The following is a 16,453-nucleotide window of genomic DNA, read 5'->3' as shown; positions in this document are numbered from 1 at the left end:
CTCAACACTAGTCATAACAAACGCTCTCACTTTCTAAGTATTCATAGCATTCCCTCCACTTTTCTTCTAGTCTCACTGGCCCCTTACTTCAACAGTAGTGACCGCACGCTCCCCCGATGAAATCATCCAGCTCCATGCCTTCAGCATTTGGCCTGGCACCACACATGGTCACCAGGACCTCTTTTTTTTTCATCTAGTCACCATGATGATTGTGTTCTACCGAGCCCTAGGTTACACGGCAAACAGCAGAAGAATGAAACTACCAGTATTTGCCATGTACAGTATAATATAGAGGATGGAGTGGTCTCTCTGTGGATTTAACGTGGACATCTGTACTTATGTTGCAGGAACACATCTACAAACTTATGAAGAGCGATAGTTATGCACGGTTCTTGCGTTCCAATGCCTACCAGGATTTACTGATGATGAAAAAGAAGGTAGAGTTTGGGGTGAACATGCTTGCATCCACTGCACATTACTGATTCTGGCCTGCTGCTTGCTACTATTGTGGAAATGAGAACTGTGTTTTCTTGTCTGTACTCATCTTCTTTGCACGAGGACTAAATGTCATCTCTTCCCCAGCTACTTAGCATAATACAGTAAAATGCTCTATTGCGTAGGATACTGCAATACAAAGTTGATGCTATTTTGAATCATTTGGAAAGTTTGACCAAGGCTTTGCTCCATGTTCACACAGATATGAGTTTTGGGAAAAAAAAGTTCATTTTTGCATTGCACCATCATCACCCTTTGAAAGAAATGTCTTAAACATAGTCTCTTTGCTAAATAGTATTGAGTTTTTGAGGGAAAACTGACATCACAGTCTTTTGTTCATATAAGGCTACTTTCACACTAGCGTTCGGGTGTCCGCTCGTGCGCACTGTTTGAAGGGGCTCACGAGCGGCCCCGAACGCATCCGTCTGGCCCCAATGCATTCTCAATGGATGCGGATCCACTGAGAATGCATCCGCCTGCCAGCGTTCAGCCTCCGCTCCGCTCAGTCAGCGTTCGGGTGTCCGCCTGGCCGTGCGGAGGCGAGCGGATCCGTCCACACTTACAATGGAAGTCAATGGGGACGGATCCGCTTGAAGATGACACAATATGGCTCAATCTTCAAGCGGATCCGTTCCCCTTGACTTTCAATGTAAAGTCTGAACGGATCCGCTCAGACAACTTTCACACTTAGAAAATTTTCTAAGTTTTAATGCAGACGCATCCGTTCTGAACGGATGCGAACGTCTGCATTATCGGAGCGGATCCGTCTGATGAAACATCAGACGGATCCGCTCCGAACGCTAGTGTGAAAGTAGCCTTAAAGGGTCACTAACTTTTCGATTGGTGAAAGTCTGAATGTTGAAATCCCTACGATCCCTAGAACAAGGGAAGAGAAGAGCACACTTAGCGCGCTGTCTCTCCTCGCTGCACGAGATGGGCTTCATAGAAGTATATGGGCCCGTCTCCATTATGTCCTTAGCAGTGAGGAGAGAGAGTACGCTATGCATGCTTCACTCCCCTCATTCTAGGGATCGGCGTGGGGGTCTCAGCACTCAGACCCCCACCGATCTAAACTTTTGATATGTTTCTATGACATAGCAAAGGTTTTTTGAAAAGTTAGTGACCCTTTAAGTGTATTGCAAGTTTAGGCTAAACTTACTCAAGGAAGTAAGTCTACTCTATTATTTGAGAATAGTTTGTCTCCCAGCTGTATGCTGGGTAGTATACGCCATTGTAATTTAAAGTTATATGGGTATTATGGCTTCAGCCAAAAGTTTATTTATTTTAAAATGATAAATTATAATATTTTTAAACTTTTGACTCTTTTCAGATTGTGCCTTGAGTGTCCATTTACCATATGTGATGGTATGCACCATGAGTGGCATAAGTGCCCTGTTAAAAAAGTATACTATGTGATATCCATTTTTTTTACTGGACACCTCTGGATAGAAAAGCACAGTCTGTTACCTTACTCCATATGGCTAATAAAGCGCCTATGGATGTCTTTTAACGTCCGTTGGTGTAAAGGGGGCCTATGGGTCTGTTTAATGGATGCTCCCAAAGCATAAACAGACACTTAAAGGGGTTGTCCCACGAAAAATATTCCACAGTTTTCAAATCAGCACCTGGTTCTGAATACTTTCGTAATTGCATGTAATTAAAAATTTTGTAGAGCTCCTGAGTTATTCAATAAAATGTATCTGTATTGTGCCACTTAATTTCTTATTTCTTTGAACGCCTCACTGAGAAGGCCGCACATGCTCAGTTTCATCTTTCAACTTCCTCCTGAGCTGTGATGGGGAGAGCTGAGACACGCCCCCTGAGCTGTGATAGGGAGAGCATGGACACGCCCCCTGATCTGCAGCAGAAAAGACACCCCCCTTGATCTAAATCTAGCAGAGCAATGAATGGGGAGATCTTTGGATCCATGTGAGGTACAGGGCTGGTTCTAGCTTTGTTAGAAAGGTATTGTCATGGACTATATGATTTAAATTTTTTACATGATTCATGGGATAACCCCTTTAAGACCCCTTATCAAGATGCCTACACTTACAACACCAATCAAGAGCCTATACTACCTCATGTTTTCCATAATCTCTGCTTGTAGTCATTCAGTGTGAACCTTCATTATTAGCAGTTATCAGAACTCTGTCTTGTAATGGATGTGCCAAGCATCTGTGTGTCCGACATGCAACCAGGAAATATATTTATTCCCTAGAAAATTATGAAGGAGCTTTTAAATGTCTGCAAGCTGAAGTTTTAAACCATGAAGGTTACAGAAAGTGAATAAACTTAATTTCCTGAACCTACCATTTTAAATATAAGCAAGGAAATCAACGTATAGTATGAGCTACTTCTTAATGTTAAAACCTTGCTCATTCTCCAGGAGGGCCTTACAGAACAGCAACATGCTTTCTGAGGGGCCTTTATGAACCCTGGCCACAACCATCCATGGTCTTCCAATAGGAAGGAAACCACAGACGCATTGTGACACACAGCCATGACTCCCGTTCATCACAAAGACATCTGGGTCTTTCATCTAATGATGTATCCATATTTGACAGGACATTTTGCAATGGATTTCTGGTGAAATAGGCCAGGAGGTCCCTTTAATAGGTAATAAATGTAATTTTTTGTGACGCCAGTTGCATTGCAGCAACGAGGGACAAGATATTCCCCTATGTAGAAGGTGATGGTGGGACCTAGGTGTAGGAATGCCAGAGCGATGTAAGTGTCCCTTAGGTGCGGCTTTAGCACTTGTCACGGTGCTCCTACCTGGATATCCTGGAACCAGGCGTTGTAGTCCGAAGCAGTGCAAATCAGGTTGAGGATGAAGTGGGTTAAGAAAGGAAGTGAGTCCAGACTTGGATTGAATTGTTAACAGCTTTACTTTTTGTTCCGTGTCGGTGACAGATTCTCCGGTCCTTCATAGCAAGAATTTCTGCATTCGGTGGTGGTTCCGGAGTGCAGGGAGCAGTATCAGTGGACTCCTCCTTATCCTCGCACACCTCAGAGTAGTGCTCCTGTTTGGTGGGCTCAGGCTGTACAGCAGCAGCAGCAGTAGTAGTAGGCCCTGAGAATTCTGTAGTGGCAGTAATTATGGCCACAGACTGGCTGTTTTCTGGTCCTGCTACTCCAGAAGTCAGGGGCAACTGTGATAAAATTCACCTGGCAGATGGCCTGCTGCTCTCTACCGGAGGGACTGGAAGTCTTCTTCACTGTTGTTGCAGCAGTTGAAAGTCCCTAGTGGCCATGATAATGGCCACAGGGCAGTCCTTCCCTGACTCTATTACGGCAGTAGTTAGAGGTATGGTGCATATGGCTGCAGCTGCTGATGGTGCTGGTGTATCGCTGTGGTCCCAGTGAGGGTTATCCTCTTCGCTATTGCCGCTGCTAAACTCCATCTGAGTTTTTTTTCTGCCTTATGCAGCTGTGGTGGAGCGTCACTGCCCTCCTGTGGTGGCACTTGGCATAGACCGGGTGGTCACACTTTTCATCTCAGCAGCCATTTTATGTTTGACTGCAGCGACTGCTCTGGCCATCCCAAAGGGGTCGATAACTTCTGGCTGTAGAGTGGCCGTCAAATAGTCTTCCTCTCTTGAAAGGGAACCTTGGGGCATCCCTCACGTCATGGTCTCCTCCCTCCTGGGATGTTTAAATATCACCGTCGGCTGGGTAGAGACGATAGAGGTGGTTACACAGCCCACCTGGCATACTGGAGGTGTAGGCAACCCTGGGATATTCTTCTTGAGCGGCGGAGTGGAAACTCTGACCACCTCCACCGCGCCAGCCGACACAGGGAATACCCTTGGCTTGTCGGGTGGGGATCGTTGTACCTGAGCAGCATAAATCTCCTCAGGCGCCGCTTTATCTTCGGGGTCATCACCACCCCAGACCATACCTCCCCAATTGGGTTGACGAGGTCTCTGGTGCGCCATATTGTCTTTCCGGGTGTTGGCTCTGAGAGGAAGTGATGGAGGGGCTTCCTCCCTCATTATGCAGCAACATCACTCCCAGTGGGCAGGGCTAGAGCTTCCCGCTTCAACTGGGGACGTTCCTGAATTCTCCAGCTCTACTGGGGCATTAAGAAGCTGCGCCATTACAGGCAAAAATGGTGGATTAACCCTTCGGACGCTGGCACGCAGCATTTTGCACCGGTCGCTCCGCAGTAAACACATCAAAGACATTTCTAACGGTGTATTTGTGCATCCAATAGGCTAATAAAGTTTGTAGGCACACAGATTGATGTCCGAATCCTGTTCGTGACCCCGAATGATTGCTACAGACTACTGGTTACATAGGCCAGGTGGCCAGTGGTGTAAGGATTGCCTATAGTTTCCCTTAGCTGCGGCTTTAGCACTTGTCACGGTGCTCCTACCTGAAAATCCTGGAACCCCAGGCATTGTAGTCCGAAGCAGTGCAAATATGGTTGTGGATGAAGTGGGTGAAGAAAGGAAGTGAGTCCAGACTTGAATTGAAGTAGTTAATAGCTTTACTTGAATAAACGTTCATCAAAACAGTCTCTGCTATGTTGGCTAACTTAAATAGGAACTTTTCCTTTTGCTTTCTGCTGCAACTTCTCTCTTTATCTGGCTCTATCTTTATCCTTAGCTTGTCCAGGGAACCTTTCCTCCTGGCTTCTGAGGCTTGTAGCTCGGGCCCGTTTGCCCAGCAGAGCAGACAGTGCTCTGCTGGCTGGAACACAGCCATCCTCTTACAGGGGGTAAGTTAGACTCTACACAACCTGTCCCCAAGGAGGTGAAGGCTAGACTGACTAAAAGCTAACTCAACTCCTCCCTCTCTAGAGAGGGGGCTAGAATGTTAGAAGGGTTCAATTCCAGGTAACTCAGAAGTGCCGCCAGCTGCTGGTGAACCAAGCACATTACATGTCAAACCATTGCAAAATCTCAAATTTAGTTGCACATTGAGTAGGACCTAGGAATGAATACACATGATGATATAGGATTCACCATTTACCCCTTCACGCTCAGCGCTGTACATGTACGGCGCTGGGTGGGTGTTTAAAGATGGTGCCTGCTGCGGGGCGCCATAGCCACGGGTGGCCGCCTGCTTCTTTTAGCAGACACCCGTGGCTCATGTCCGCAAACGGCAGTAATGCCGATCGTGGACATTTAACCCCTCAGATGCCACGGTCAATCCTGACCACGGCATCGGAGAGCGCTGAAACCGAAAGTGCGCATTTTTGGTTGTGCTCCGGCTCCCCCGTGTGGCGATCAGAGGAGCCGGAGCGTGTATGTAGCAACCCCTGTCTTTATGAATGACAGGAGGCTGCTGCATAGTATTTCATATGTAGCCCTTGCCTGTAATAGGGCGTCCCAGGCTATGAGCTGTGCGCTACGATTGGCCAGAGCTGCAGCAAGGGACAACCCTAATACAAAAACTCCGCCCAGTACAACAGAGGGAGCTGCAGACACCGGAGCCTATACCGGGAGAACGGAGCGGCGCCCAGACATACTAGTAAGTGCAGGGGGACCCCTGGGCGCCGCTCTGCCCACTGATATAGTTAGTTTTTAGTTTTTAAACTAGTGAAAGGTCCTCTTTAAGGGGTAAAAAGAGTGGTAATGCCCCCTTGCAGGACGTTACATTTTCAAATACCCATAATAGACAGAAACAATCTGGGAAGGAACGTATCCCTGGGGTGGATTGGGTGTTGGGGGGTTTTAGCAGCTGGTAGGACAGCACACGGAAAGTTGTGCCTTCATGCACCCCTGAAGAGCAGTATAACATAGCAATCAACTTAAAGAGAACCTGTCACCGGGATTTTGGGTATAGAGCTGAAGACGTGGGTTGCTAGATGGCCACTAGCACATCCGCAATACCCAGTCCCCATAGCTCTGTGTGCTTTTATTGTGTAAAAAAAAAAAACACGATTTGATACATATGCAAATTAACACAAGAGTCATATCTTACTTGTGTGTCCAGAGAAGAGTCATATTTTCAAGCTCTGACTCCTCTCAGGTTAATATGCATATGTATCAAATCGTTTTTTATACACAATAAAAGCACACAGAGCTATGGGGACTGGGTATTGCGGATGTGCTAGTGGCCATCTAGCAACCCACGTCCTCAGCTCTATACCCAAAATCCAGATGACAGGTTCCCTTTAAAATCTAACGCTATAAGCATGAAGTGATTAAAATGTCATTTTAAATAATGAATTGATTTGTAAGTAGACTATAAATTATGTCTCCGTTAATAACACGTCACTAAACCGATAATGGTCATTTCAGTTGTCTTTGAATTCTCTGGACCTTATGCAGGAGCATAGCTAAAGGCTCATGGGCCCTGGTGCAAGAGTTCAGCTTGGCTCCCCCCTTCCCCCCTTCACTCAGCGCTGGTGCACCTCGCTTTTCTGCTGCCCAAGGCAAATATTGAAATGCCCCCCCTTTCCTCCAGTCCAATACTGTGTCCACTGTGCTCCCCAATACTTTCCTGCAGAAACAGTCCCCCTGAAAATACTGGTACCACACAGATGTGCGTCAGTACAAAAACACCCCTTTATATTGTGCGCTAGTACAAAAAAATCCCTCCTTCCTTTCAGATCGGACCCCCATATAAAACCGTAAATGAGATCCCCCCCATCTCAGACCAAACCCCCTTTTAGACCTCGATGTCAGACCCCATATAAGACCCCAGTTTTAGACCTCAGATCAGACCCCCATTAGACCTCCATGTAAGACCCTGACCTAATATCATACCTCAGATAAGACCCCCATTTGACCTCCAGACCCCCATATAAGACCCCCATTTGACCTCCAGACCCCCATATAAGACCCCCATTTGACCTCCAGACCCCCATATAAGACCCCCATTTGACCTCCAGACCCCCATATAAGACCCCCATTTGACCTCCAGACCCCCATATAAGACCCCCATTTGACCTCCAGACCCCCATATCAGACCTCTAGACCTCCAGGCTCCCACTAGACCTCCAGACCCTCAATCAGACCCCCATTAGACCTCTCCAGACCCCCCAGTCAGACCTCTCCAGACCCCCCAGTCAGACCTCTCCAGACCCCCCAGTCAGACCTCTCCAGACCCCCCAGTCAGACCTCTCCAGACCCCCCAGTCAGACCTCTCCAGACCCCCCCAGTCAGACCTCTCCAGACCCCCCCAGTCAGACCTCTCCAGACCCCCCCAGTCAGACCTCTCCAGACCCCCCCAGTCAGACCTCTCCAGACCCCCCCAGTCAGACCTCTCCAGACCCCCCCAGTCAGACCTCTCCAGACCCCCCCAGTCAGACCTCTCCAGACCCCCCCAGTCAGACCTCTCCAGACCCCCCCAGTCAGACCTCTCCAGACCCCCCCAGTCAGACCTCTCCAGACCCCCCAGTCAGACCTCTCCAGACCCCCCAGTCAGACCTCTCCAGACCCCCCAGTCAGACCTCTCCAGACTCCCCAGTCAGACCTCTCCAGACTCCCCAGTCAGACCTCTCCAGACTCCCCAGTCAGACCTCTCCAGACTCCCCAGTCAGACCTCTCCAGACTCCCCAGTCAGACCTCTCCAGACTCCCCCATTAGACCACTTCAGAACCCCAGTCAGACCTCCAGACCCCCCAGTCAGACCCCCCATTAGACCACTCCAGACTCCCATTAGACCTCCATATCAGACCTCAGATCAGACTGTAAAATAATAAAGTAACTTACCTCTCCTGCCGCCACTCTCCTTGTCCTGGCTGTCTTCTCTTCTCAGGGCCCACGCTGCAGTCACCTGACGACCTGCAGCGTCAGGTCAGAGTGCGCTCTGTACGTCCTGACGCTGCAGGCAGCCAGGACACAGCAGCGTGGGCCCTGAGAAGAGCAAGCGGGGGGGGGGGGGGGGGGGGGGGGGGGGGGGGGGTAAGTATTGGACAGCGCTCACAACGCTTCTCTCCCCCTCCTCCTGCAGACTAGTGAGCGCTTCCATTTGTTTTATAAGATGCACTGCATCTTAAAAAGGGAAAAGTACAGTACCACTGGGCCCCCCTGGCTTAGGACCCCTATAGTTACGCAACTGATCTTATGTATTTTCTGCTCTCCTTAAGTCTATAAAGGCCAAGAGCAACTGTGATACAGTGAAAAATTAACTAGGGGTAGACAAACCAGGGCCCCAAGAAGGTCAATGTACTGTACAATAGAGGCTTGTTTTTAGAGAAAACATAATTACTATGACCAGTAGGTGGCAGCATGACATAGTCTTGTGGGGAGGGAAGAGGAGAAGAAAAGAAGGGAGGTGTTTTACCTTCTTCCGCTCCTCCCTATAACCAGGAAAAGCTGCCTGTAAAGTGTTCAGCGTTGTAAAGGGGAAATGAGGACGTAATATGGTTGTCTTCTATTTGGGATGCAAAGTAAAAACAGGGGAGCAGGGTCAGTGTATAGCAGCTTGTTTCAAGTACATTATAAATATGTAATTAAAGTGATTGTCAAGGTAAAAAATAAACATCTGGCTACAGTGTAATAAAATAACAGAATAGGTAATACTGTTAGAGCTACTGCTGCACCAGCAGTAATACCCCCATGGTCCCCTAGCTGCCTTTGTTTATACAGTATCAGCAATGCTGTTCTGTAGCAGCACGCAGTGGCGTTGCTAGGGCTGGTGTCACCCGGTGCGGTAGAAAATGGTGTCACCCCCCCCCCCCCCCTCCCTGAAGCAATAATTTTTTTGCCATATATGGGGGCTATGGTGGTGCTACTGCCATAGGGGGTCTCAGAGCCTGGTCTCGGGAGGGGCACTTCCAGATTATTTTCTGTCCGCCGCCACAAAACAATGGTGCTTATAGAACAGACTACACAGTGTATGCTATATGTGTATAACAAACATATTCCACATTACAATTACTTGGCTTGACCCTTGGGATATCGGACGCCACTTCCACACTTTGGCTGGGGGGCTCGGTGGAGCTGATGTTGTGCTTTTTCCTAATGAGAAAAATTTCATAATAAGGATTTTGAGAAAGGGCAGAGGAATAGCAGAGCAGGGAGAGGCCGGTGCTGCTACTAGGGGGCTCATACCATGGGGGAGTAATAAAGCCCACCATAATGCCCCCCCCAGTAGAAATAATTCTCCTTATAATGTGACAGTGCAAAAATCCCCCCTTGTAATGCCCCCAGTTGAGCTAATGTCCCCATAGTGCCCCCATAATGTGTCAGTATAAAATACCCCTATATAGTGCCCCCAGTAAATTCCCCCATAGTGCTCCTCTCCCCCCTTCCTGCTAGTGCCCCCCATAATGTACCAGTATAAAATTTCCCATATATAGTGCCCCAGTAGATTCCCTCAGTGTCCGGCCTCTGATAGCCTAGTGTCCCCCATAATGCCCCCCATCATGTGCCAGTATCAAGTGCCTCTCTCCTCCCCCCCACATGTCCCAGTATCATAGTGCCATCTACCCCCCCCCCCCCCCCAATGTGCCAGTATCAAGTGCCTCTCTCCTTCCCACCCCCATGTGCCAGTATCATAGTGCCATGCCATCTCCCCCCCCCAAAAGTGCCAGTATCAAGTGCCTCTCTCCTCCCCCCCCCCCCAAAAGTGCCAGTATCAAGTGCCTCTCTCCCCCCCCAAAAGTGCCAGTATCAAGTGCCTCTATCCTCCCCCCATGTGCCAGTATCAAGTGCCTCTCTCCTTCCCCCCATGTGCCAGTATCAAGTGCCTCTCTCCTTCCCCCCATGTGCCAGTATCATAGTGCCATCTCTACCCCCCAATGTGCCAGTATCAAGTGCCTCTCTCCTTCCCACCCCCAAAAGTGCCAGTATCAAGTGCCTCTCTCCTCCCCCCCAAAAGTGCCAGTATCAAGTGCCTCTCTCCTCCCCCCCAAAAGTGCCAGTATCAAGTGCCTCTCTCCTCCCCCCATGTGCCAGTATCAAGTGCCTCTCTCCTCCCCCCATGTGCCAGTATCAAGTGCCTCTCTCCTCCCCCCCATGTGCCAGTATCAAGTGCCTCTCTCCTTCCCCCCATGTGCCAGTATCAAGTGCCTCTCTCCTTCCCCCCATGTGCCAGTATCATAGTGCCATCTCTACCCCCCAATGTGCCAGTATCAAGTGCCTCTCTCCTTCCCACCCCCATGTGCCAGTATCATAGTGCCAAACCCCCCCATGTGCCAGTATCAAGTGCCTCTCTTCCCCCCTATGTCCCAGTATCAGGTGCCAACCCCCCTCGCCCCCCCCCCTATGTGCCAGTATCAGGTGCCAACCCCCCTCCCCCCCCCATGTGCCAGTATCAGGTGCCAACCCCCCTCCCCCCATGTGCCAGTATCAAGTGCCTCCCGCTCCCATGGCAGTAACAGTCGGGTATTAAAAAAAAAAACACTTATACTTACCTCCATGTCAGCGATGCAGCCTCTTCCTGTATGTCCATATATGGAGTCAGTGCTTGTGTATTCTAATTTAGCCTGTATTACAGAAAAGTTTCTGCTGGGATTCAAACCCACGACCTTCTGTATCAGAGGCAAAGCACTTACCCACACAACCATAAGAGCTGCCTTGCTACTGACTGAAAAAATATGAGACTTCTACTGTTATAGCTGGCTAAGTGTACATCTATACACATGACAGCTGCCCCAACACACCCAGCTCTGCTATATCTCTATATATGATAGCTGCCCCATCACACCCAGCTCTGCTACATCTAATACACATGACAGCTGCCCAAACACACCCAGCCCTGCTACATCTATACACATGACAGCTTCCCCAGCACACCCAGCTCTGCTACATCTATATATCTCTAAGTATTGCTATACAGTAGATAGATATATAGAGACATAGCAGAGCTGAGTGTGCTGGGGCAGCTGGCATGTGTATAGATGTAGCAGAGCTGGGTGTGTTTGGGCAGCTGTCATGTGTATAGATGTAGCAGAGCTGGGTTTGCTGGGGCAGCTGTCATATATAGAGATATAGTAGAGCTGAGTGTGCTGGTGCAGCTGTCATGTGTATTAGATGTAGCAGAGCTGGGTGTGCTGGGGCAGCTATCATATATAGAGATATAGCAGAGCTGAGTGTGCTGGGACAGCTGTCATAGTGCCACCCCCCCCCCCCCCCAAAAAAAGTGCCAGTATCAAGTGCCTCTCTCCTCCCCCCCAAAAGTGCCAGTATCAAGTGCCTCTATCCTCCCCCCCATGTGCCAGTATCAAGTGCCTCTCTCCTTCCCCCCATGTGCCAGTATCAAGTGCCTCTCTCCTTCCCCCCATGTGCCAGTATCATAGTGCCATCTCTACCCCCCAATGTGCCAGTATCAAGTGCCTCTCTCCTTCCCACCCCCAAAAGTGCCAGTATCAAGTGCCTCTCTCCTCCCCCCCAAAAGTGCCAGTATCAAGTGCCTCTCTCCCCCCCCCCCATGTGCCAGTATCAAGTGCCTCTCTCCTCCCCCCATGTGCCAGTATCAAGTGCCTCTCTCCTCCCCCCATGTGCCAGTATCAAGTGCCTCTCTCCTTCCCCCCATGTGCCAGTATCATAGTGCCATCTCTACCCCCCAATGTGCCAGTATCAAGTGCCTCTCTCCTTCCCACCCCCATGTGCCAGTATCATAGTGCCAAACCCCCCCATGTGCCAGTATCAAGTGCCTCTCTTCCCCCCTATGTCCCAGTATCAGGTGCCAACCCCCCTCGCCCCCCCCCTATGTGCCAGTATCAGGTGCCAACCCCCCTCCCCCCCCCATGTGCCAGTATCAGGTGCCAACCCCCCTCCCTCCATGTGCCAGTATCAAGTGCCTCCCGCTCCCATGGCAGTAACAGTCGGGTATTAAAAAAAAAAACACTTATACTTACCTCCATGTCAGCGATGCAGCCTCTTCCTGTATGTCCATATATGGAGTCAGTGCTTGTGTATTCTAATTTAGCCTGTATTACAGAAAAGTTTCTGCTGGGATTCAAACCCACGACCTTCTGTATCAGAGGCAAAGCACTTACCCACACAACCATAAGAGCTGCCTTGCTACTGACTGAAAAAATATGAGACTTCTACTGTTATAGCTGGCTAAGTGTACATCTATACACATGACAGCTGCCCCAACACACCCAGCTCTGCTATATCTCTATATATGATAGCTGCCCCATCACACCCAGCTCTGCTACATCTAATACACATGACAGCTGCCCAAACACACCCAGCCCTGCTACATCTATACACATGACAGCTTCCCCAGCACACCCAGCTCTGCTACATCTATATATCTCTAAGTATTGCTATACAGTAGATAGATATATAGAGACATAGCAGAGCTGAGTGTGCTGGGGCAGCTGTCATGTGTATAGATGTAGCAGAGCTGGGTGTGTTTGGGCAGCTGTCATGTGTATAGATGTAGCAGAGCTGGGTTTGCTGGGGCAGCTGTCATATATAGAGATATAGTAGAGCTGAGTGTGCTGGTGCAGCTGTCATGTGTATTAGATGTAGCAGAGCTGGGTGTGCTGGGGCAGCTATCATATATAGAGATATAGCAGAGCTGAGTGTGCTGGGACAGCTGTCATAGTGCCACCCCACCCCCCCGCCCCCCAAAAAAAGTGCCAGTATCAAGTGCCTCTCTCCCCCCCCCAAAAAAAAAGTGCTATATCTCTACTATATCTCTATATATGACAGCTGCCCCAGCAAACCCATCTCTGCTACATCTATACACATGACAGCTGTTCAAACACACCCAGCTCTGCTACATCTATACACGACAGCTGCCCCAGCACACCCAGCTCTGCTACATCTATATATCTCTAAGTATTGCTATACAGTATATAGATATATAGAGATATAGCAGAGCTGAGTGTGCTGGGGCAGCTGTCATGTGTATAGATGTAGCAGAGCTGGGTGTGTTTGGGCAGCTGTCATGTGTATAGATGTAGCAGAGCTGGGTTTGCTGGGGCAGCTGTCATATATAGAGATATAGTAGAGCTGAGTGTGCTGGGACAGCTGTCATATAGAGATATAGCAGTGCTGGGTGTGTTGGGGCAGCTGTCATGTGTATAGATGTACACTTAGCCAGCTATAACAGTAGAAGTCTCATATTTTTTCAGTCAGTAGCAAGGCAGATCTTATGGCTGTGTGGGTAAATGCTTTGCCTCTGATACAGAAGGTCGTGGGTTCGAATCCAGCAGAAACATTTCTGAAATACAGGCTAAATTAGAATACACAAGCACTGACTCCATATATGGACATACAGGGTTCGTGGGTTCGAATCCCAGACACATCTTTCCCTCCCCTTAGGACGGCAATACAAATGACTCGTAAATGCCGGCCCTGCTGGTGTCACCCCATCAATGGTGTCACCCAGTGCAGTCCGCACCCCCCGCACCCCCCTTGCAACACGTGACTGTGCATGTGTTAGCTGTGGCCATCTGGTGATATGACATGTCATCACTGCTGTCACATAAGCAGAGACTGGATAGAGGGCCGTAGAAGCATCGATTTTGGTGTGGAACATCGATTTTGTGTATGCATGGAAATGTGTGTGTGGCATGTGTGCAGTATACTGGTATGTCCTATTTATATGTGTCATGTGTGCTATATGTAAGTGCTTTATATGTACACACATACTGCAGATGCTGCACATACACCACATATAAAAAGGACATTGTGTATAGCATATATGTTCTATGTGTAACATAGTCTGTAAGGCTGAAAAAAGACATCTGTCCATCCAGTTTGGCCTGTTATCCTGAAAGTTGATCCAGAGGAAGGCAAAAAAACTATTAGGTAGAAGCCAATTTTCCTCATTTTAGGGGAAAAGGTTCCTTCCCGACTCCAATCAGGCAATGAGAATAACTCCCTGGATCAACGACCTCTCTCTAGTAGCTATAGCCTGTAATATTATTACACTCCAGAAATACATCCAGGCCCCTCTTGAACTCTTTTAGTGAACTCACCATCACCACCTCCTCAGGCAGAGAGTTCCATAGTCTCACTGCTCTTACCGTAAAGAATCCTCTTCTATGTTTGTGTACAAACCTTCTTTCCTCCAGACGCAGATGTCCCCTCGTCACAGTCCTGGGGATAAATAGATGGGAGTGATCTCTGTACTGACCGCTGATATATTTATACATAGTAATTAGATCTCCCCTCAGTCGTCTTTTTTCTAAAGTGAATAACCATAATGTTGATAATCTTTCAGGGTATTGTAGTCCCCCCATTCCAGTTATTACTTTAGTTGCCCTCCTCTGAACCCCCTCTGCCTTGTTCACAGGAGCCCAGAACTGTACACAGTACTGCATGTGGGGTCTGACGAGCGATTTGTAAAGTGGTAGGACTATGTTCTCATCACGGGCATCTATGCCCCTTTTGATGCAACCCATTATCTTATTGGTCTTGGCAGCAGCTGCCTGACACTGGTTTTTACAGCTTAGTTTGCTGTTCACTAAAATTCCTAGATCCTTTTCCATGTCGGTCTTACCCAGTGTTTTACCATTTAGGCCTCCTGCACACGACCGTATGGCTTTTTCAGTGTTTTGCGGTCTGTTTTTCACTGATCCGTTGTTCCGTTTTTTGTCTCCGTTGTGTTTCAGTTTCTGTTCCATTTTTCCGTATGGCATATACAGTATACAGTAATTACATAGATAAAATTGGGCTGGGCATAACATTTTCAATAGATAGTTCCACAAAAAACGGAACGGAAACGGAAGACATACGGATGCATTTCCGTATGTGTTCCGTTTTTTTGCGGACCCATTGACTTGAATGGAGCCACGGAACGTGATTTGCGGGCAATAATAGGACATGTTCTATCTTTAAACGGAATGGAAATACGGAAACGGAATGCATACGGAGTAGATTCCTTTTTTTGGCGTAACCATTGAAATGAATGGTTCCGTATACGGACCGTATACGGAACCCAAAAAACGGCCAGTAAACGGGGGGAAAAAACTGTCATGTGCAGGAGGCCTTAGTATGTACAGGTGACTTGCATTATTCCTTCCCATGTGCATAACTTTACATTTGTCAGTGTTAAACCTCATCTGCCACTTATCTGTCCAAGCCTCCAATCTATCCAGATCCCTCTGTAGCAGTATATTGTCCTCTTCAGTGTTAATTACTTTACACAGTTTAGTGTCATCTGCAAAAAATGATATTTTACTGTGCAAGCCTTCTACAAGATCATTAATAAATATATTGAAGAATAGGGCCCAATACTGACCCCTGAGGTACTCCACTAGTGCCAGTGACCCAATCTGAGTGTGTACCATTAATAACCACCCTCTGTTTTCTATTACTGAGCCAGTTACTTACCCACATACAGACGTTTTCTCCCAGTCCGAGCATTCTCATTTTATATACTAACCTTTCATGCGGTACAGTGTCAAATGCTTTGGAGAAGTCCAGATATACGACATCCATTGATTCGCCGCTGTCAAGTCTAGAACTTACCTCCTCATAGAAACTGATTAAATTAGTTTGACATGACCGATCCCTCATGAAGCCATGCTGATATGGCGTTATTCGTTTATTTTCATTTAAGCACTCCAAGAAAGCACCTGTTAGAAAACCTTCAAACATTTGACCCACGACAGATGTTAAACTTACCGGCCTATAGTTTCCGGGCTCTGTTTTTGTTTCCTTTTTAGTTCTGTTCCCTTTTTGAATACTGGCACCACTTTTGCTAAGCGCCAATCCTGCGGAACACTCCCTGTCAAAAAAGATCAGAAATAAGAGTCTGTCTATTACATTACTTAATTCTCTTAGGATATGGGGGTGTATGTCACCTGGTACTGGCAATTAGTCTATTTTAAACTTTTTAAGACACCGCTGCACTTCTTCCTGGGTCAGACAGGCCACTTTTAGGGTCCATTCACACGTCCATAAATGTGTCCGCACCTGTTCCGCAATAAATACACACAATAAAATGAATGGGTATACTGTATTTGCTGTCCGTGGAGAACACATATAGCATACGTCCATGAATCAGTGACATGTGAATGAGGCTTAACACTGACATGGAAAGATCTTAGGAATATTGTCCAAGACTTCGCCTTTGTATAATTATTATT

General features: G+C 47.9%; 1 protein-coding gene across 2 annotated transcripts in view; it reads left to right on the top strand.

The window, feature by feature from the left end:
• RGS6 (regulator of G protein signaling 6) overlaps nt 1–16,453 on the top strand; it is a 436,918-nt gene that overhangs the window by 399,907 nt on the left and 20,558 nt on the right. For both annotated transcript variants that reach the window (XM_040412145.1, XM_040412143.1), the window contains exon 16: nt 348–437. In XM_040412145.1, coding sequence (XP_040268079.1) covers nt 348–437 — 90 coding nt within the window. The remainder of the gene's footprint in view (nt 1–347; nt 438–16,453) is intronic.

This window comes from Bufo bufo, chromosome 11 (assembly GCF_905171765.1).
Source record: "Bufo bufo chromosome 11, aBufBuf1.1, whole genome shotgun sequence".
Taxonomy (NCBI): Eukaryota; Metazoa; Chordata; class Amphibia; order Anura; family Bufonidae; genus Bufo; species Bufo bufo.
Note: the sequence above shows the minus strand (reverse complement) of the source record. Positions and strands in the feature narration are given on the sequence as shown.